Source organism: Pholis gunnellus (genome assembly GCF_910591455.1).
Source record: "Pholis gunnellus genome assembly, chromosome: 18".
NCBI lineage: Eukaryota > Metazoa > Chordata > Actinopteri > Perciformes > Pholidae > Pholis > Pholis gunnellus.
In genome coordinates this window covers 1,614,796-1,636,862 of record NC_136545.1, presented here as the reverse complement: position 1 = coordinate 1,636,862, position 22,067 = coordinate 1,614,796, and the positions used below count along the sequence as shown (strand labels likewise).

General features: G+C 41.6%; 1 protein-coding gene across 2 annotated transcripts in view; it reads left to right on the top strand.

The window, feature by feature from the left end:
* Positions 1–17,126, top strand: part of slc38a9 (solute carrier family 38 member 9) — a 28,039-nt gene extending 10,913 nt beyond the window's left edge. For both annotated transcript variants that reach the window (XM_079178630.1, XM_079178631.1), the window contains exons 3-15: positions 2,918–3,047; positions 5,432–5,550; positions 5,680–5,743; positions 5,926–6,019; positions 7,169–7,339; positions 8,327–8,386; positions 9,355–9,561; positions 10,639–10,746; positions 11,681–11,787; positions 12,073–12,186; positions 13,068–13,216; positions 13,510–13,599; positions 16,421–17,126. In XM_079178630.1, coding sequence (XP_079034756.1) covers positions 2,918–3,047; positions 5,432–5,550; positions 5,680–5,743; positions 5,926–6,019; positions 7,169–7,339; positions 8,327–8,386; positions 9,355–9,561; positions 10,639–10,746; positions 11,681–11,787; positions 12,073–12,186; positions 13,068–13,216; positions 13,510–13,599; positions 16,421–16,586 — 1,579 coding nt within the window. In that variant the 3' untranslated portion in view covers positions 16,587–17,126. The remainder of the gene's footprint in view (positions 1–2,917; positions 3,048–5,431; positions 5,551–5,679; positions 5,744–5,925; positions 6,020–7,168; positions 7,340–8,326; positions 8,387–9,354; positions 9,562–10,638; positions 10,747–11,680; positions 11,788–12,072; positions 12,187–13,067; positions 13,217–13,509; positions 13,600–16,420) is intronic.
* Positions 17,127–22,067: the final 4,941 nt, after the last annotated feature.

Sequence of the window (22,067 nt, the reverse complement as noted above, 5' to 3'; positions counted from 1 at the left end):
ATTATCAGACCTACGGAGTGGACGTCTCAAGTCACGGTTAGCGGCTTTAGGGAGGGTGATGGACACAAAAATCCGAGGACTTTCCTGTCCTTATTAATGCTTATTTTGTTCTGCACAACTATTGGGAAATCCACACACAAACTATAAAGGAACAAAACATGAATTGCTCTCTAGTAGGACAGAGACTTCAGCCACCAGCAGAGGTACGAGTGAGAACAGAAACAATGAAACACATTTATGGACCCATGATCTAGTAAACCTTTATGTGTAAGTGTTCATTTTAAAGTAAACTTGATGTGTGAGAGAGAGAGAGCAAGACCTGCAGCGCTGTAACCAAGAACATTTTAGAGAAGATCTTAAGTATGAAACACGACCTTTCATTATTAAAGACTACTTTATTACTCTGTCGTATTTTTTTTTAAAACTAAGCAACCAATCTACTTCCTGTTTACACGGCACCCACCCGCATGCCCAGTGTACGTGAATAGTCACGTGATATTCGTTTTCAGGCGTTTTAGTGTGGACAGAGATCATTTCGAAAACGATGCTGAAACGCCGTGTGGACGGAGATCGTTTTTGTTTGTTAAAAGTCTGTTTTAAAACGAAAACGTAGTAGTGTGGCTGTAGCCTCAGGGAGCCGCAACAGAGGGGCTGAAGAGCCGCATGCTGCTCCGGAGCCGCGGGTTGCCGACCGCTGACCTATAACATGTCAGAAAAAAGTGAAAATGCGCATCACTAAGATATTCAGTTGAAGATCTTCGTACATCTGGTTCATTTTTTTTTACATGCGATTAATTTGCACGTCAACATATTTATTTGAACTGTTTTTGTCACGAGTATCTTCACACAGAAAGCAAACATTACGTGGCAACACAATTGTTTTTGGGGTTTTTTGTTTTTGAGCTTTCACAATGCTGATTAAGTCATCACCCAAACACGTTGTGCAGAACGGACATATTCAAAATGTACACTTTAGTGTACAAGAACACTGAGGCCCCGCTGTCCCAACCAAGACGGCAAACTTTATTAACACTTTATAAACTCTTTTCAACCTCGACAGAGGTTTCACAAATACAAGCCCTAGACCAGGGGTGGCCAACCCGCGGCTCGCGAGCCGCATGCGGCTCTTTGCCCGGTTTCATGCGGCTCTTACGTTCATATCGAAGTTTGTATTTGTGTTTTTTTAATGTTCGTGTTCGCTTCGCTTGAGTTAAATACGGTATTTTAAACGCGCATGTGCGGCCACAGATTACGTTCCTCGTCGACCCATTTAACGCCGAGACGGACTGTTTGAAAGCCCCGCTTTAAGTAAAAATGTAAAAGTCGGACAATTTACAAATATCCGTTGTATCGCGCAAGGCGGAGCTCCTCCCCGATCCGCACGCGCCGCGCACACCTCCACCAGCGTATGTGACAGCAGCAGCAGCAGCCACCCTCCCCGCCGACGAAGAAGGAGCAGCAGCACCCCCCCGCCAACAACCGGCCCTTTGGGGGCAACCATGATGCTGATGTGGCCCCAGAGCGACAATGAGTTTGACACCCCTGGTGTACACAATGTTCATTGTTGAAAATGACTGGCCTGTGGTCTTAGGAGTCAATTTCTGTCATTATCATATTGGTGTGTGACATTTACAATAAATCTGGCTGAGCAAAGGTATGTGTGTGTGTGAGGAAGGGATAGGGTGATGTTCATGTGTGCCCATGTGTATGATGTGGCTCTTTGCGGTAACACAGTAAAAAATGTGGCTCTTGGTCTCTGACTGGTTGGCCACCCCTGCCCTAGACATATACATTGCATAACTGTTATCCAGCAGAACTCAAATTCATTCAGAGCATGTCATTAAAAGGAAAGTCAATAAATTAGCTTACAGAGGCTTACAACAATATACTGTATACAGACAGAATGCCAGATGCTGCTCTGGGTCTATAGGATCCCTGGAGTTGGTCATCTGGCTGCGCGTATCAATTGCAACCCTTTTTATTGAAAAGATGGTGCTGTTGTTAGTTTGCATTGCCAATGAACTAGCTTTAATGCGAAATATCCTCAGGCGAGTATTGTACATTTCTGTGTTTATTTGTTACGTCCCCGTTGTGTGAAGGCCTATAAGATGAGATGAACAGAGAAGAACAGCAAATCCTCACATTGGAGAAGCTGGAATCAGAGAACGTTTGGCATTTTTGTATAACTTAAAGGTCCCATATTATAAAAAGTGAGATTTTTGTTGTCTTTTTATTATAAAGCAGGTCAAAGTGCATTATAAAACTGTGAAAGTATCAAAGTGCTCAATCCTTGGAGAAATACACACGGCGCGTATTCAGAAACTTTGCCTAAAAAGCCGTCAGGAGTTCCATATGGTTATGATGTCCCAACTATTACATTACATTACAGTCATTTAGCAGACGCTTTTATCCAAAGCGACTTACAATTCAGTGTCTACAGCTACGGGAGCAATTTGGGGTTAAGTGTCTTGCTCAAGGACACATCGACATGCGACTAGCAGATCGAACCGCCGATCCTCTGATTGAAGGACGGCCCTGCTCTCCACTTAGCCACGGTCACCCACTATACAATATAGATGTCACAGATTTGAACAAAACATTCTAAATGTGTCTCAATGTATGTCAGTGCATGTGTATGTGAATGACATAACAGGAAGTAAACATGGACCCCAGCTGTTGCTTAGCAACGCATTTCCGTTAAAACTTGCTAAAACAGGTGAATACAGGTATATTCAGACAGACGGTATGAGAGTCCTTTGAACATCAACGCATGTTAACATGTTCTAGTATAAACCCAAATACAAGTACGAACGTGGAAATGAACATGATATCCTTTATACATTTAATGGATTATGAAAATTGTGTCATAGGTTGAATACTGTTAGAAATGACATGACTTTTTGTCTGCTTCTTGTAGGCCTTTCCACGTTGAGCCCAGGAATATCGTAGGTGATGACCCGCAGGAGAGGGTCTCTGCTGAGGCTGCCATCCTCAACAGCAGAGTCCATTACTACAGCAGACTGACAGCCTCTTCTGACAGACTGCTGGTAGGTCCAATCACGACCTAGTTAGTTGTGACAGCTATGTACAGATTATCATGACCGTTGCACTAATGCTCTAAGGGTAACTTACTCACACACAACACATGGTAGCAATGGTCCAAATGACCTAGACACACACCATGTTTTGGCCTTTATTGCAATCACTGTATGTTTATTATTTTGGTATTAACCACATTTTCGTTCTGCTATGTTCTATGTATACCATGTACATCACACATTATTTATCTCAAATGTAGTACAGAGCCACAACTGCAACCAAACAGTCACACAATGCACAACAATGGTGAAATCCATCTTTGTTCTGGCATCCTTGTAAAGAGAAGTCCTCAAAACTCCTCGATAGTTCAAATCTAGTAGCCATAGGTCCATAAGCATGTTCAGGCATATTTATTTTTGTTTGTTTGTTTTTAATCACCGCATTTGCTTGCAAAAATTCATTCCCCTGTTCACACAATAGTGGTGCAAGATGCTGCCATTTATTGTGAATATAATCCAAATAGTATTCTGACATCTCATGCGATTCAAGACTGTCAAGTCTCCGTGGAGGAGAGTAGGAGGAGTTGAGAGAGGTTGAACTTCATGTCGATTTTTTTGTCCACTTCTGTAGGAATTACAGCCACTTTTACACAGCCCCCCACATTTTCAGAGGCTCAAAAGTAATTGGACAGTTGTCTGACAGACGGTTTCATGGCCAGGTGTGGCCTATTCTGTCACTATTTCATGACAAATGATGCCGACAACAGGATTCAAAATGTTATATTTGCAGTTGGTAGCTGGTCCTTGGAACTCTCAGCATGCGGACCAAAAAGGTGTCAATGTAAATGAAGGAGGCCATTATTAGGTTAACAAAATTGGTGTACCTTGGTGAAGAATAACCCTTCATAACATCTACTGAAGTCAAGAACACTCTGTAGGATAAAGGCGCGTCATTGTTAAAGTTGACAATCAAGAGACGCCTTCATGAATCTAAATACAGTTTACATCAAGGTGCAAACCACTGGTAACACTGAAGAACAGGAAGGCCCGATTAGACTTTAACAGAAAACATCTGAAAAAGATTCTTTGGATGAAACCAAGATTAACTTGTACCAGAATGATGGGAACAGAAAAGTGTGGAGAAGGAAAGGAACGGCTCACGATCTGAAGCATACCACATCATCTGTTTAACATGGTGGAGGCAGTGCTTTGGATGGACATGTATGGCTGCCAATGGAACTGGGTCAATGGTGTTCATTGATGATGTCACAGCTGATCGAAGCAGCAGGATGAGTTCTGAGGAGTTTAGGGTTAAACTATCTGCTCAGATTAAGCTTAATGCTACAAAACTGATTGGACGGCGCCTCACAGTGCAGATGGATTATGATCTAAAACATGCTATGAAAACAACCCAAGAGCTTCTTATGGCAAAAGAATGGAATATTCTTCAATGGCCAAGTCAGTCACCTGATCTCAACCCAAGTCAGCAGCTTTTCACTTACTGAAGATAAAACTGAAGGCAGAAAGACCCACAAATAGTCAGCAGCTGAAGGAGGCTGCAGTAAAAGGTCTGGCAAAGCATCTCAAAGGAGGAAACTCACCGTGTTTGGTGATGTCTATGGGAGCCAGACTTCAGGCAATCATTGACTGCAAAGGATTTTCCTCCAACTATTAAAAATAATGATTATATTCACAATTATGTTAGTTTGTCCACTTAATTTTGAGCCTCTCAAAAATGGGGATGACTGTGTAGAAATGGCTGTAATTCCTAAACGGTTATTGTGATTTTTTTTGTTTTATCCATTGAATTAAAGCTGAAAGTCTACAATTCAACCACATATTGACTGATTAGTTTCAAATCCATTGGGGTGTGTAAGGAGGCAAAATTAAAAAAATTGTGTCAGTCCAAATACTTATGGCCCTGACTGTATGTCATTTGGAACATAGCTACAGTAATATCTCTCAAAATGGTGGACAACATTGCTGGGGCAACAGTAAGGACGCTTTTAATGTGTTGGTTTTATTTACAGAGCAACTAATGTCAATAGATGGTAAAGCACAGGAAACGTGACCAGTGGTGATGCACATGCATTTGACAACACATTCCATTTTCAGACATGGCTCCATCTTCACCAGTGTTTACAGATTATTTACCATCTAGAAAATGGTAAAATGTCATCAACATTTTCAACCTCCTCTTTCATTTATCAAACAAAAACAATGAGCATCAGTGCCCTGCACCTTGCAAGGAATGCGGTCAAATGGATAAGTGGTCGTGTTAGCAAGCGTTCAACAGTAAACAACAGCTCTTCTGGTTTGATGAGCTAATTTTTCATGTTGACTCATGTTGCTGTGAGGACTTCATATTTAGTATCTGGCTGTTTTTTCCTCAGAGTCCACCAAACCATGTGATCCCTGGGCCGGAAGAGCTCTACATCTATAGCCCACTGGGGACAGCTTTCAAGGTGACAGGCAGCGACCCCTCCTCTAAAAACCCCAGTATCATCACCATGTAAGCCCTGTCAGCGAAACAGTCTGCAGTGTAATTGGTCAGGAAATCAACCTGTGCTAAATGTTGTCTTTGCACTTGTGAATGTCTTTAACTGCTGTGATTAATACTTTTGCTTTTCTCTCCTCATAGATTTGCTATATGGAACACAATGATGGGCACATCCATACTCAGCATACCTTGGGGTATAAAGCAGGTGATTTGCTTCATTCCACACTCTTCGAGTGCTTGGCTCATTCGAAGCCACTTAAAGGACGAGCTCTGTATCGACCTCAGTTATTCTTGAATTACTGATTTGCAGTACGTATGCTCATTAACTTTGCCTTACAGTACAAAATACTGAAATATAAACAGTCAGTGGTGTCTTTGTCCCGATAGGCTGGTTTCACTCTGGGGATCCTCATCCTCATCTTCACAGGCCTGCTGATGCTCTACTGTTGTTACGTCGTCCTCAAATCCCCCAAGTCAATACGTAAGTCCAACAAAAACACAACATTTAAACAAGTAATAAATGGGTATTATTCTTTTCTTCTTCTTTCCAAGAACTGTAATTGACAGCAAGGCTCTGGACAATTTTTTGCGAGCGATCGAGGGATGTTCATAATATACCGTTTAACTGCCAACCTTCAATAGGAAATTTCACCGATTAATGCTAGCAGTTTAATGGTTAAAGTAATTAAAGTACATTTTTAAAAGTTAGTCAAAATTCTTAACAGGAGAATAGCTGGTCTTCCTTAAAGGTCAGCCCACCTGAAATGAATCTGATTTGGAGTTGTTGCTAACGTTGAGGCAAACCTCCTTAATTTGAATCAGCTGCAGGTGACAAGTAAGACACGGAAGTTAACGTTGGTCTTCAGGAGTCTTAGCATTTATTCACTGACAAATAAACACACTGCACTGCTACGTTCACTCACAGCTATAACGTTACTGCTGAGTCATACTCATTGTCACACACGCTCTATCTCTCTCACTCTCTATAGTATAGTATATACTCCGTACTGTCGGCAGTCGAGCCGGTCACTGTGATTACTCTGAGCAACATGCCTGGGAATGAAAAACAATATAACAAGTCTCTGATCTTTAAAAGTTTGATCTTTGATAGAGTAATGTGGGTTTCTTAACCCTAAATTAAAAGGATTTAAGTTATAATAACAGAAATGTGCTTAAATATATTTTTACATTTATATAACTGCATGTACAATATTTTTACACTTGAATAAACAATAATCAAATGCAGAGACAGTTATTTGCCAATATGTTAGGAGTAGTTACATTTACACAGTCAACCGGCCCTTTGAGGGTGACCATGATGCTGATGTGGCCCAGAGTGAAGATGAGTTTGACACCCCTGTTCTAGATCATTTAAGTTTGCGCAGTTGTTTTTCCCCTGTTAGCTTGGCAACATTACTTTGTTTCAGGTGATTAATCACAAATGGAGATAAAGTTATGAATATTATAGCATTTTAGATCCCTCGAAAGACACTACACACTGCTCCTTTATGATTGTATGTCTGCATGCCTGTAGTCCTGACCATTAAGAGCATCAACATATACTGATATCGTCTGTGACATGTCTGAAAGAATCCCACACGTATCTATTCATTCTGTGTGTCCTCTCCAGCCTACGTGGACGCATCCGACTGGGAATTCCCTGATGTTTGCAGGTACTACTTTGGCAAGTTTGGCCAGTGGTCCAGCTTGGTCTTCTCGATGGTGTCACTTATTGGAGCCATGGTGGTTTACTGGGTCCTCATGTCCAATTTCCTCTACAACAGTGGACAGTTTATCTACAGTAAGTCACAATACGAAGATGTATCACATCATTTTGTAGTTCTGTTTAGTTGATTATTTAATCAAAGACAATTCAGCCTTTTACAGCACGCATCCGAACACGTCTCTCTCTGGCTACTCTACCTCGGCTACTTCTATCTGTACAATGCGATTGGTTTGTAATTCAAATGACCTGACGCTGTGCAACATGGCTGATGTGTCTTGCCCTTTAGTCTGCTTTGCCGTGTGCTCACCATTGAGTTCACTGTCATGTTAAATAGCACATTATGCCTTCAAAGGTTTAGTTACATCTTCAGTAACATTAAGCTATGATCACAGTGGTACATATATGTTCTCCACAACAGCGAGCTGAGGCTTGATGTGACTAAAAATAGTCAGTATATCTTGTCCCTATTTAAACAGACACCTAGCAAGGCAAGACACAATGACTGAACAACTGGATATTTGCAAAATCTTGAGAATGTGATTGTGTATTGAGCTGATGTATAGCAGAACATTAAGTATTAGCATTCTAGTTCATGCAGTCAGGATCACTACATCATAGGTTATTTGTCTGTTCTGTAAATATAATGTGACTACACATCAGTATTTTTCAAACCACTTTTGACTTGTAACTTCTATTTTTGGTTGTAAGGGTATCAATTCTTCATGGCACGATAACCATCTCAGAAAATCTTACGCTATTATCATCATCATTTACAATAATGTCCTGTGATTATTAACATGAACATAAACTGTAGGTGACAGAGTGCTCCTGGCTGAACCTTGAACTCACACACTCTCTCACTCACGTCAGTTTACCCGATACCGTCGATAAACAAATGTGCACGTTATGATAACTGTCGAATTAAACACATCAGTATACCGTGATGCCGGAATAGCTTTAGAACAGCTGCTCATCAATCATGGTTATTTTCTGCAGAGATGGTTCCAATAAAATGAGCTAGAGCTTTGGCTTTGATCTGATGGTTTCCTTTTCTGTCTCCAGACTATGTTCACAATGTCAACATGTCAGATACCGAGTTTGGAACCAACGGCTCAGATAGAGGTATGCCACTTACACTATACAATGTTCAGCTCTGAATCTGTTGTACATGTCGGGTTTAGCAGGAGTCAAATTGTAAGAATTTAGTCCTAAATCTCTGACACAAAGAATGTCTTTGGTCCTCAAAGCTCTAAATTGAGCACAGATCTAGGACCATTGTTTTAGACTGAGGACTACGTTTCCTCTCACAACTGTCAACTTTGGTTGGAGACAGCCCTGAATCCCAGCGTAGAGGGGCCTTTAGTCTTGCTAAATTGTCTGTTGACAGATGATGGCTAACATGAGATTCTAAGCAAATAAAGACAGGAACAGATTACCTCAGGAAACAACATTTTACTGTACAGTTGTACAGCCTATGCATTTGATTATAATAGATAACCCGGAGATGAATGGTTACTGTGCATGCCACGTAACCACAATGTCCCCAGTTCGATTCGGACCGTGAGACCTTTGTTTCATGTCATGCCCCCTCTCTCTCCCTGTTTCCAGTCTTGCCACTAAACTCTTCACCAAAAACGAGGAAAAAATCTAGAAATAATTGATATTTAGAATAACCTTACAGTCAGAACAGGAACCTGACATCGCTGAACTTGCTTTGGTGCATTTACATGCACACAGGCATCTGTTTTAGAGACAATGGTGAAGCTGATGAAGTTGTTTGACTGTGAGGTTTACTTTGGTTACACTAAGCTTGTAACCAAATTGTTTGTATTCATTTTATATGTTGGACTGGAGAGAAACGTTTTTTCAACTCCTCTGTATGTTCGGTACATATTGAGAAATTGACAATAAAGCTGACTTTGACTTTGACTTTCATTGTTTTATGTCACCCTTTCATTATTATGGTAGTAGTAGTTAAAGTCATTTTTTAAATGATCTTATGTAGGTGAATGCACTTTATGCTTGTTGTGTTCTGCATCTCAAGTAGGAAAATGACTGTCCGGACGGCTGTTGATTTTTTTTTTTACCAGTCATCTGTCCATTTCCAAACACTAACCCTGGAGGGAACTCCACCATCGGCACACTTTACCTTGGTAACAGTGGAAATGAAACTTCTGATGTTTCTTTTGAACACTGGTGGAGCAAAACCAACACCGTCCCCCTATACCTCATCACCCTGCTGCTGCCGCTGCTCTGTTTCCGCTCAGCCTCCTTCTTCGCCAGGTTCACCTTCTTGGGTAAGCTAAGATCAATGATGTGAAGAGTGTGTAGCAGTGTTGAAAAAAAGCTCTCATTGTGACACCAACATTTCTTTCCAACTCCTTTGGTGTTTTGAAAGTCAACACAGCAGTGGTGTGGGGATCACAGTGGGCTTCTTTAGATCTTTGATTGTGTTTGAACCCTAGGTAAAGACAAAAGCTGCTTTCATTGTTTGGCAGCCAGGTAGTTGCCAGTGTGTTGGATTCATGACTGAAACACGCTTCACTTCTGTTTCAAGAAGCCTGCCATCTGAGTGCCGGTGTGTGTGTGTGTGTGTGGGCTAAGCAAGCCAGCATGTTGAGGATAAATAGTAATCAAGTAATATGTGCAGAGCTCTGTTCCAGTAAGCAGGTTTGTTGAGTTGAGGGAAACTCTTTGAGTTTTCAATGTCACAAACGGAGATCACTTAAACTCTGGCTCAGTTACCGTGGTAACATGTGCTCTGAGCCTAACCTGCACAGCTTTTCATAAATAACGTGTCGTGCCTGGAGGAGCTGTCTCACACACCTCACTCCTCATACATACAATCCAGTTCATTTGTGGGTTCTGTCTTTCTTTGAACAGCAATTTCCCTCACATTTCAATATCATTCATTCTTAGCTCAGAATCAAATCTGTGCATTGTCTGTTTTGCAAGTTTTGAGAAGTTTTGTGATGATGTGATTCTGTGCACGTTGACAATCGTCAATTATCAGTTTCTTTGCACTGACAGTAACAGTTACTGCACATTTCTGTAATAATCATTATTTAAATTAATTATCATTAATTAAATGAAGCAATTTGTGTGAAGCCTTAGAAGCATACGACACTGACCTATGAATAATCATCTTATATTTCTCACGTTGATTGGTCACACTGATTGTATCATTCTATCATAGTTATCATATAATGTTAGAAATGATGTGAATATATCTGAATTAGCCTGATTGTGGTAACCTGAGCTGCCAGATAGTTTGTTACACAGAACCATTTGAGAAGGACAGGCACTTTCCTTCTGATTATGCTTTGTGCTGCACCATTCAGCCATCCCTTGTTGCATCATTCCATCTTGTCTAGGTACCATATCAGTGGTCTACCTGATCGCGCTGGTCACTATCAAAGCTGTCCACCTCGGCTTCCACCTGGAGTTCCACTGGTTTGACACGACCCAGTTCTATGTTCCAGGTAAACCTCCTGCAGGTTTAAATGCTTCTTTCTGTATCTTTCCACATCACCTCGCATGAACCTAGTAGACGCACTCTGGCTAACTGCAGTCTAATTACATATGAGGTTCAGATTGTAAAGGGTCTTTCCTGTTACACTGGTAGGCATCCCTTTTTAATGTCTTCATCATCAATCCTTAGACGATGTTGTTGATCCATAAGCAGAACTGCTTTATGGCAGTATTGGATTTTTGCATCAATATGATGACCTTGGTTAGATAGGTAGTGAATCTAGTGGATTAGACAAAAAGCTGAATTCTAGGTTTGCTGCTTGGTGGTGTCTACGGTGGAGCAGCTAGCACCATGTTTTCATTCAACTGAGGTTCGCTAGTCTTCACGCATGCAAGATTTTATTAATCCTTATTGGATCATTCAAATGAAGATCTTTTTTCTAAAGCCAGCCCTAATCGTGATATCTATTGGGATATTGTATTTGGCTGATCAGGATTTACATGGGAGAGTTTATTACTGTATCCGCTTATGTAGTTGTTGGATGAAGTGTTTTCGTCCTGCTGGCATAGGGATGGTGATATTGTTCAGTCCTTTGGTTGATGCCCAACTCTTCCAAACAGACACCTTAACTATTACTGACCCAGATTGCCGCAGCTTGATATTATCAGTTTTCTTAATGGTTCCCTCATAGTAAACTAAATCCTTACCTTCTCCCTAGCTCCACCATCTTGCTCCCTTAATGACTTTCATAATAATTCAGTTAATTAAATGTACTCTGCCCATGGGTGCTCCCCAGACCAAGACACTTTTCCATTCTGGGCACTCCGTGAGCTTTCCTCTGGTGCCACCCGAGGGCCAAAATATATATTTTTGCATACAGCGGATCTCATAATATCAAAGTTCTGTTTCTGTACAGTAGCAAATGTATAATTTCTTTCTTTCAGAGTTCAGACTGCTCTTCCCTCAGTTCACTGGTGTCCTCACTCTGGCCTTCTTCATTCACAACTGTATCATCACATTAATGAAGAGCAACAAGCACCAAGAGAACAATGTGAGCCCTGTCCACCCATGCTCCTGCCCAGCTTCACACACACATGCATTATAGCATTCTAATGTAGTCTCTGCTCACTTAGTTTTTGTTTGAAAGTTGTTTCTTGTTATTTTTGAGTGAATTATGAGAGTCCTCGTCAGTGTTTGTAACGTCCCTCCAGAAATGGGAAGGAAAGAGTCTTCAATTAAAATAGCAACCACATTCAGTCACAACATGTTTTATTGACCTGAGAAAACAAAGTAAAGTGCTGCCCAGCCTACGGTGGATGTGTTTTGGTGTTTCCAGGTGCGGGACCTGTCTGTGGCCTATCTTCTAGTGGGGCTGACCTATCTGTACGTGGGAGTGTTGATCTTTGCTGCCTTTCCCTCACCTCCTCTCTCCAAAGACTGCATTGAACCGGTGAGATTTATTTTTTATTATGGGTTTTGCCATATAAATTTGAACTATAACTTGTCCCTGGCCAAGAACAAGTGTTTGTTTGTTGCAGATCGGGATCCAATAGTGCCACTGTTTCACCATTTTACTTCTGTTTGAGAAGGAGAAGCAGTGCTCTTTCTTTTTCCTGCATTTCATATATTTAGTTGTTTCTGAAAAACCTCAATGGGTTAGTTGTGGCTCAGTGGTGGAGCAGGGTCATCCTTCTATCAGAGGATCGACGGTTCGATCCCGGCTCCGCTAGTCGATGTCGATGTGTCTTTGGGCAAGACACTTAACCCCTTACCTCCGTAGGCTGTGTGGTGTATGAATGGGTGTGAATGTCAGATAGTGTGGCACCTTGCATGGTAGCCCCTGTCATCAGTGTATGAATGAGTGAATGATGACATGAATGAGGCTGGATTTACCAGACTCTCCAAATGTGGCATTACCCAATCCTGCAAGCACTTGCTTCAGAGTGCCGCTCTCTGACCTTCCAGTCCTTCAAAATGACGGACAGCCTTCAAATTTTTCGGCCATTATTTAAAGAAATCCATCAGCGATGGAAAATATTTGGTACACACAACCTCTGCTGCATACTACATACTCAATCAGTATGTGCTGCATACTGCCTATAAAATGAAAGAAAACTGAGTTTTTCCATAAAAAATCTAACAAAAGCATCACTTTAAAAGTTGTGTTTACCAGAGATGTGCACTTTAGTTTCTAAGAAATATGAGCATGAAATGAACATTTAAAAATCGCTTTAAAGTCGTATTATTATCTACCGTGACTGTAGCTTCCGTACAGATTTGTTAAACAAACCCCACATTGCAAACTCTCCACTGCTTTCTTGTCTCCTACAGAATTTCTTAGATAATTTCCCCAGCAGTGATGTGATGGTGTTTGTGGCTCGGACTTTCCTGTTGTTCCAGATGGTCACAGTCTACCCCCTGCTGGGATACTTGGTGCGGGTCCAGGTCATGGGCCAGATCTTTGGCAACCATTACCCCAGGTAGCATTGAAGGACATTATCATTAAAGTTCTTGCGGACCTGCTCAGCAGACTGATGATGAGAACTGCTCTTTTTTACAACAATGTATTTGTCTTAAAGTGTTGTAAAATATAACGGATTTACATCAAACAAGCTGGATGGAAGTAACAAAAAGCTAACAAAAAAATGTGGCTTTCATAAACCTGCAGTTTGTTGGGATTCCACTGACTACAGATGAACTTGCTAACTGTATTTTCAGGCTCTTGTTTCCAATCTTCCAGAATATCAGACGTTTTCACATTGTCTCTCTTTAGTTTCTTCCACGTTCTGGCACTGAACATCTTAATTGTTGGATCTGGTGTCCTGATGGCCAAGTTTTATCCCAATATTGGATCCATCATCAGGTATGTTTGAACTTGTTTCCCTATTCACATACACTGTACGATAGCGAATAATTCATTAATCAAATAGAATTAGTCCAAAAGATAGTTTTTATGTTCTTGAATAAACTGGTGCCTGACATTTGTATGTTGATCATGAACGGTATGAAAAATGTTTGGCAGTTGTGACAATATTTCTGCGTAGATAGATGTAGCCAAATCTAACTGAGCATGTCTTTAATACTCCTTTAAAAAAGCTGTGCAGCATTTCAGCATTGTGCTTCTGTAGATATAGAGGGCAAGATGGGTCATGATGATATGAATAAGATAGACAAACAAACATTTAAATTGACAATAAATTAAATCATTTTGAATGATGAAATTTATTAAATTATCTTTCACTATATGAAGAATTTGATAACTTTTTTTAGAGTTTAAGTCCATAGTATGGGGCAATGTATAAACACTGGATCCTGCATTTCCCATGATGCGACTTGATTTGCTTGATTCCTCCCGGCCTAAGTCTACATCCACACCAATACGTTTAAAACCATCTCCGTCCACACGGCGTCTCAGCATTTCAGCGGCGTTTTTTAAATGATCTCCGTTCAGACTACACTACTACGTGTCTAAACCTGATAGCCACACTGTCCATTCCATTAGGTATCGACCAAACGCACAGCAAACACATTGCGAACTGCTTCTTCAGACTCTCCATTCCATCACAAATCTGACAGTACATCACAGTTGGGGAGCACATTGTGGCAAGAGATTATCTTTATTAAATTGTAAACACTGCTTAGGAAATGCACTTAAAACAATATTTCTAAGGCTGACCCAAATTCTTCGAAGCGTCGATCCTTGCCATTGTAATCAATGTCCAAATCAATATTGGAATGGGTGGTATATGGAGGAGAGACTGACCATGGCACTGAGGAGAGAGCTGAAGGCCTTCCAGAATTGGAAGATGAACTGTGGGCCCTGGTCCTTGGCTGAAGGCAGCTTGGGCAGAGGAATGAAATGAACCATCTTTGAGAATCTGTCCACTACTGTGAGGACGGTTACCTTCCGAGGTGGTTAACCCTGTGACGAAGTCAAGGGAGTTGTACCAGGAAGGACCTGCAGTTGTCAGAGTCCCTGGAAAACCGCTCTGGTCGGGATAGGTGAGGAACGGAGAACCCAGAAGCAGCCGGGGATGGAGAGGGCACCGAGGCCGAAGCCGTAGAACCCTCTCGCTAAGGAGGTTCTCTCCCTCTCTGCAAGAATAACATGTGTCGACCTTTTGGTGACACCATTTCTGTAACATACAGCCTCTAGTACATGCCCCGCCCAACCTGTTTGAAGCTTGAATATCGTGGCCTATTACTCACTGAAGCTTCGAAGCCCCAAAAATGGTATTAGGGACAGCGCTGAATATTCCCATAATTTAAGGCAGTTCTCTTGGTGGACCCATTTGTAGTTCCATCTCCAATTACAGATATCTTTTATCCTCAAGATATGTGTCAGTTTGTCAATTAAGATTTCTTCAGTAATTGGGGCGCCCGGTTAGCCAAGGGGTTGAAGGCCTTTAGTACATTTCACTCCCCATCTCTCGTTTCAGCTTTACTGTCACTAAAAAGAGCATAAAATGTCCCTAAAAGATAATAGAATAAAACAAATGTTTTTGCAACAATTACCAGCCAGTGGTCCTTTGTCATTGGAGCTATTTTACCCAAATTCTCGTACTAGCTGTTTTTACTTGCCACTGATCATAGAAAACACATATCTCTATTTCCTTACGCTTTCTACAGATGAATTACAGAGAGTAGCAACTAACTTTGTTATCCCGTCTTTGTTGCAACACTTAACATTTCTCGAAGCAGTACTATTTACGCTCTACATCTGTGAATTGGTGGATGTTTGATGTAGGGCTGGGTGGTACCCAGGCAGGCAGCAACCTCCTGAAAAGTGAAGCCAACAAGGAAGTGCCTTTAAAACTGCATTCTCTGTACTGTCCACCAGGGGGCGACTCCTCTGGTTGTATAGAAGTCTATGAGAAAATGACTCTACTTCTCTCTTGATTTATTACCTCAGTAAACATTGTAAACATGAGTTTATGGTCTCAATCTCTAGTTTCAAGTCTTCTTCAATACAGCATGATGTTCATTTAGTAAATGATGGTCCATTTAGAGTCAAACAGACCATAAAGCAGGGTATGCTTTAGGGCGGGGCTACACGGTGATTGACAGGTCTCTACCAGAGCCGTATGGTGTCTCTACGTCACTCATCCACAGTCCAAATATGGTAACTTCAGTTCACTGGTTGCAAAAAACCAAGATGGCAACGGACAAAATGACGAACTCGAGGCTTAAAGACTGCAGTCCACAAACCAATGGTTGACGTCACTACGTCCACTTCTTATATACTTGTCTATGATCACACCATTCAGTTCCATGGAGGGATCGGTTGTGATTTATTTCTTGTAGTAATAAAGCTTTAGTGTAATTAAATCTGCCATTCACTCCTGTTGCGCATGCTAGCTCATAACTTTCTTGATGACATTGGCTTGGACTGTAGATATGTCCGCTTTCCTCATCAGCTGGTCACATCTGTCAATAGCACAGCGACGCATTATTAGCAGCTGTCTCTTTTTAAATATCATTCTCTGCCGTTAGTACAGTCTTGCTGCTGTTACACCCTCATTGCTGCTAAATAAAATGAATTCTACTTTAGAGATTGGGATTTTTAATTTATTTTTAGAACTGTCATGAGGATGCAAAGTCATCAGTTTAACGCACAAGCGGGCCTGTTGTGAAGCTAAACTAAATGCTCTGTACTGATGTCAACTCTCTGTCTCCCTGTGCAGGTTTTCTGGAGCAACATGTGGCTTGGCTTTAGTGTTTGTCTTTCCTGCCTTAGTCCACATGATCTCCCTGAGAAGGCAGGGGGTTCTCCGCTGGCCCTCGGCCCTCTTCCACAGTTTCCTGATTCTGCTGGGCATGGCCAACCTGCTGGCTCAGTTCTTCATGTAGAGAAGATGTCAGACACTCTGAACTATGTAGAAGCAAGATTAAAAGATGTGATTGAGATCTCAGATGGGAAATATAGAATGTAGAATAGTGGAGTGCAGAATCGCTTCAGGAAGACAGACACCGCTCCAAATGAACGGTCATGTTGCTCTGTGTCCGGGATGTGGAAATAAGGAACTGTTTGCAAACAAGTTCACCATATAGACTTTAAAGGTGATGCCAATGTTGCGTTCACAAATGTTTTTTTATTGCAGGTTTAAATTTGTTACACATGAGGCTTTACAACTGGATTTTATGATCACAGAGTTGAGTCGTGCTGACACCGGGAAATCATATTACTAACTTTGTGATTATGATAATTGTTTATATGTTTTGAAGGCCATGTTGTCGGCATATTTTTTGAAAAATCTTAACATTTTTATGAGCTGTGTTTATTTACTTGAAATGTTTGCATGATGGCTATTTTCTAGATACTGCGTCTAATGTGTTATATTTAACTAATGATGGGATAGACAAAGGGAATATATGTGTGAAAATAAACAATAGGAGAAACTGTAGTTTCCTCTTCCTCTTCTTTATCAAATTGTAAGATGAGACAAAGTTGAACTTTATTTATCCCAAGGGAAATTGCTGTGCAACAGTTGCTGTACAAAGTTGGAAATGGTGCAAATATATAGAATGCAAATCTAAAAACATGCAGACCAAGAAATATGAAAAGGGAAGGCATCATTTCAAGGCACGCAAAGGTGGTTGGGGGCATATGCATGGAAATAGACCTATAATACTGATGTACAGTGGCGGCTGGTGGTACATTTTCTAGGTAGGGCCATCCAATCAATTTCAGCAAACTAGACTACTCCTGACGAGAACGCGCGATTTGGGGCGCTACAGATTCTGCCCCAAACGGAATCTATTTGAGGACGCTGATTGGCTAAATTATATGTCACACATTCATATCTTTAATCAGCAATTGGCTAAATTGCTTCATAGACCCACCTCCTGTGGGCGCTTTCTCCAGCACCCGAGCTCTGCTGAGATATGGGCCCAATCCCAATCTCCACCCTTAAGGACTCATGGATTTTGAGGCGTCCGTGAGGGTTTAGGGATGTCCCACTATCAAATCATCGAGTGTTTGAGGGCTCTCTTGCAGACATCTTGAGCCCTTTATGAACCCTTTCCGTACTTAGCCTCAGGAAATTACCCACAAATCATTGCAATGTGAAACACGGGGTAAGTGGACGCATGGAGACGTACAAAAAAAGGTTAACAAAGAGGACGGCTCACGTGTGTTCAGCCTGTCATATTACATTTACACAGAAACATTAAGGGTTAAAGGTGGAAAAAAACATAAACATGAAATCAGAGGATATTTATTTATTCATCAAATATTTGATTTTGTTATTGAAGCTGTTTTGACAAAAACGAGTAAATAGATGATATTAAATCACCTCTCAACTTGTGAGGAAAGAGCCTGGAAGACGTTCAAATCAGGGAGTACAAAGTATAAAATAAATACCCACAGTTATACATCATATTTGTTGTCGTTTTCACGGTAACGTGATATGTCGGTTATCGATTCGGCGCACGCCTGGTTTATGTCGAACGAGCATTACAATCCATTTCGTATTTTAGCATGCGCGCATGCACTAATCGTGTGCGTGTGTTTTTTGCGTGCGTGTGCGCGTTTCTGTGTCTCGTGACAGTGGCGCAAGCAACATTCTAGAACACCTGAGGTCATCAAGCCCTTTCGCAGCGTTCTCAGCGTCACAAAGCCCCCTGTGACGTTCTGAGCGTCACATAGCCCTGCAGTTGCATAAGACAGTGCACAGACCAGAGCAGATCTCAGAAGACCACAGGACAGCAAGGCAGGAGGACCAAACTGGACCCACTCTCAAGGACCAAACCGGACCCACTCTCAAACTCGTTAAGTAGTATTTTTATTTCTTTGGAAAGTCTTAAGGCTGGTGTACTGGTTTCACGAAGAGAAATTATGAAGATATCTCTGGTTTCTGTGTCGAATTCTCATGCTCTGCGATGTATTGGTGGTCCTGATTCAACAATGGCAGGATGACAGGGGGAGCATCTCAACACTGATAGGCTATCGTGCCACAGCGTCAATCGGCAAAACGCCCCAATCGCGTGAGTTGAAGATGTTCAACTCACATGATGGGACTGGAGTGAAGCAAATTTGCGATGGCGCGGAGCGTTTGGCATGGCGAGTTGAAATTGTTCAATTTTGGCGAAAAAATGGCGTGGCGCGATAGCCTATCAGCGTTGAGATGCGTTGTTGAATCAGGAAATGAATTGCTGCTACAATTTTAGCATAGCCTAGCACCGATCGATCCAAGCTCCAATGAGAAAACAAGTGTCGGTAAGTAGTTTTGTTTTCTCAATGGAGCTCGGATCGATCGGTACTATGCTATGCTAACATTGTAGCAGCTCCATCAACACTCAACATAACGTCATCTCGGTGTAAATACGGCAGCATCTTTTTCATTGTTTGTACCATATGGTTTACACACACATTTATACACATAGTTTGGTCGGAACATGGAACATGGAATAGAACACGGAAAAGAACATTAAAAACGGAACACGGAACCCGGAACACGGAACCCGGAACACGGAACCCGGAATAGAACACGAAACACGGAATAGAACATGGAACACGGAACACGCAACATAGAACACGGAATAGAACACGGAACATGGAACACAGAACAGAACATGGAACACGGAACATGGAACACAGAACAAAACACGGAACAGAACACGGAACATGGAACATAGAACATGGAATAGAACACAGAACAGGGATAATGGAACACAGAACAGAACACGGATAACGGAACACTGAACACGGAACATAGAACATGGAATAGAACATGGAACACGGAATAGAACATGGAACATGGAACACGGAATAGAACACGGAACATAGAACATGAAATAGAACACAGAACAGGGAACATAGAACATGGAATAGAACACGGAATAGAACATGGAACACGGAACACTGAACACGGAACATAGAACATGGAATAGAACACGGAACATGGAACACGGAATAGAACACGGAACATAGAACATGGAATAGAACACGGAACAGGGAATAGAACACGGAACAGGGATAATGGAACACAGAACAGAATACGGATAATGGAACACGGAACATAGAAGATGGAATAGAACACGGAACACAGAACACGGAACACGGAATAGAACACGGAACACGGAATATAACATGGAACACAGAACATGGAATAGAAAACGGAACATGGAACACAGAACAGAACACGGAACACAGAACACGGAACATGGAACATAGAACATGGAACACAGAACACGGAATAGAACACGGAACATAGAACATGAAATAGAACACGGAACATGGAACACGGAATAGAACACGGAACACAGAATAGAACACGGAACATGGAACACAGAGAACAGAACACGGAACAGAACACGGAACACAGAACATGGAATAGAACACGGAACAGGGATAATGGAACTCGGAACAGAATACGGATAATGGAACACGGAACATAGAAGATGGAATAGAACACGGAACACAGAACACAGAACAGAACACGGAACACGGAATATAACATGGAACACGGAACACAGAACATGGAATAGAACACGGAACATGGAACACAGAACAGAACACGGAACACAGAACATGGAACATAGAATGTGGAATAGAACACGGAACATAGAACATGGAAAAAAACACGGAAAACGGAACAGAACACGGAACATAGAACATGGAATAGAACACGGAATAGAACATGGAACACGGAATAGAACACAGAACACGGAACATAAAACATGAAATAGAACACGGAACACAGAACATGGAATAGAACACGGAACATGGAATGGAACACGGAATAGAACACGGATCATGGAACATAGAACACGGAACACAGAACAGAACACGGAACAAGGAAAACAGAACACGGAACATAGAACGTGGAATAGAACACGGAACATGGAAGACGGAATATAGAACATGGAATAGAACACGGAACATGGAACACGGAATAGAACACGGAACACAGAATAGAACACGGAACACGGAACATGGAACACAGAGAACAGAACACGGAACATAGAACATGGAATAGAACACGGAACAGGGATAATGGAACACAGAACAGAATACGGATAATGGAACACGGAACATAGAAGATGGAATAGAACACGGAACACAGAACACGGAATAGAACACGGAACACGGAATAGACCATGGAACACGGAACCCAGAACATGGAACACAGAACATGGAACACAGAACAGAACACGGAACACGGTATAGAACACGGATCATGGAACATAGAACACGGAACACGGAATAGAACATGGAACACGGAACACAGAACAGAACACGGAACAAGGAAAACAGAACACAGAATAGAACATGGAATAGAACACAGAACATGGAACACAGAACACCGATAACGGAACATAGAACACAGAAGAGGGAATAGAACACGGAACACAGAATAGAACACAGAACACGTAACATAGAACATGGAATAGAACACGGAACATGGAGCACAGAACAGAACACGGATAACGGAACACTGAACACGGAACATAGAACATGGAATAGAACACCAAACACGGAACAAAGAACATGGAATAGAACACGGAACATAGAACATGGAATAGAACATGGAACACAGAACATGGAACAGAACATGGAACACGGAACATGGAACACAGAACGGAACATAGAACATGGAATAGAACACAGAACACGGAATAGAACATGGAACACAGAACCCGGAACATAGAACATGGAATAGAACACGTAAAACGGAACAGAACACAGAACCCGGAACATAGAACATGGAATAGAACACGTAAAACGGAACAGAACACAGAACATGGAATAGAACACGGAACATGGAACAGAGAACAGAACATAGATAACGGAACACTGAACACAGAATAGAACACGGAACATGGAACAGAACACGAAATAGAAACATGGAACACGGATCACAGAACACGGAATAGAACACGGAAGATGGAACATAGAACATGGAATAGAACACGGAACATGGAACATGGAACATGGAATAGAACACGCAACGCGGAACACGGAATAGAACAGAACACGGACCACGGAATAGAACACAAAACACGGAATAGATCCTGGAACACGGAACATAGAACATGGAATAGAACACGGAACATGGAACACGGAGCATGGAATAGAACACGGAACATGGAACATAGAACTTGGAATAGAACACAGAACACGGAACCCGGAACACAGAACATAGAACATGGAATAGAACACGGAACATGGAACACGGAATAGAACACGGAACACGGAATAAAATACAGAACACGGAATAGAACGTGGAACACGGAACACCGAACACGAAACATAAAACATGGAACATGGAACACGGAACACGGAATAGAATCCGAAACACGGAATAGAACATGGAACACGGAACACGA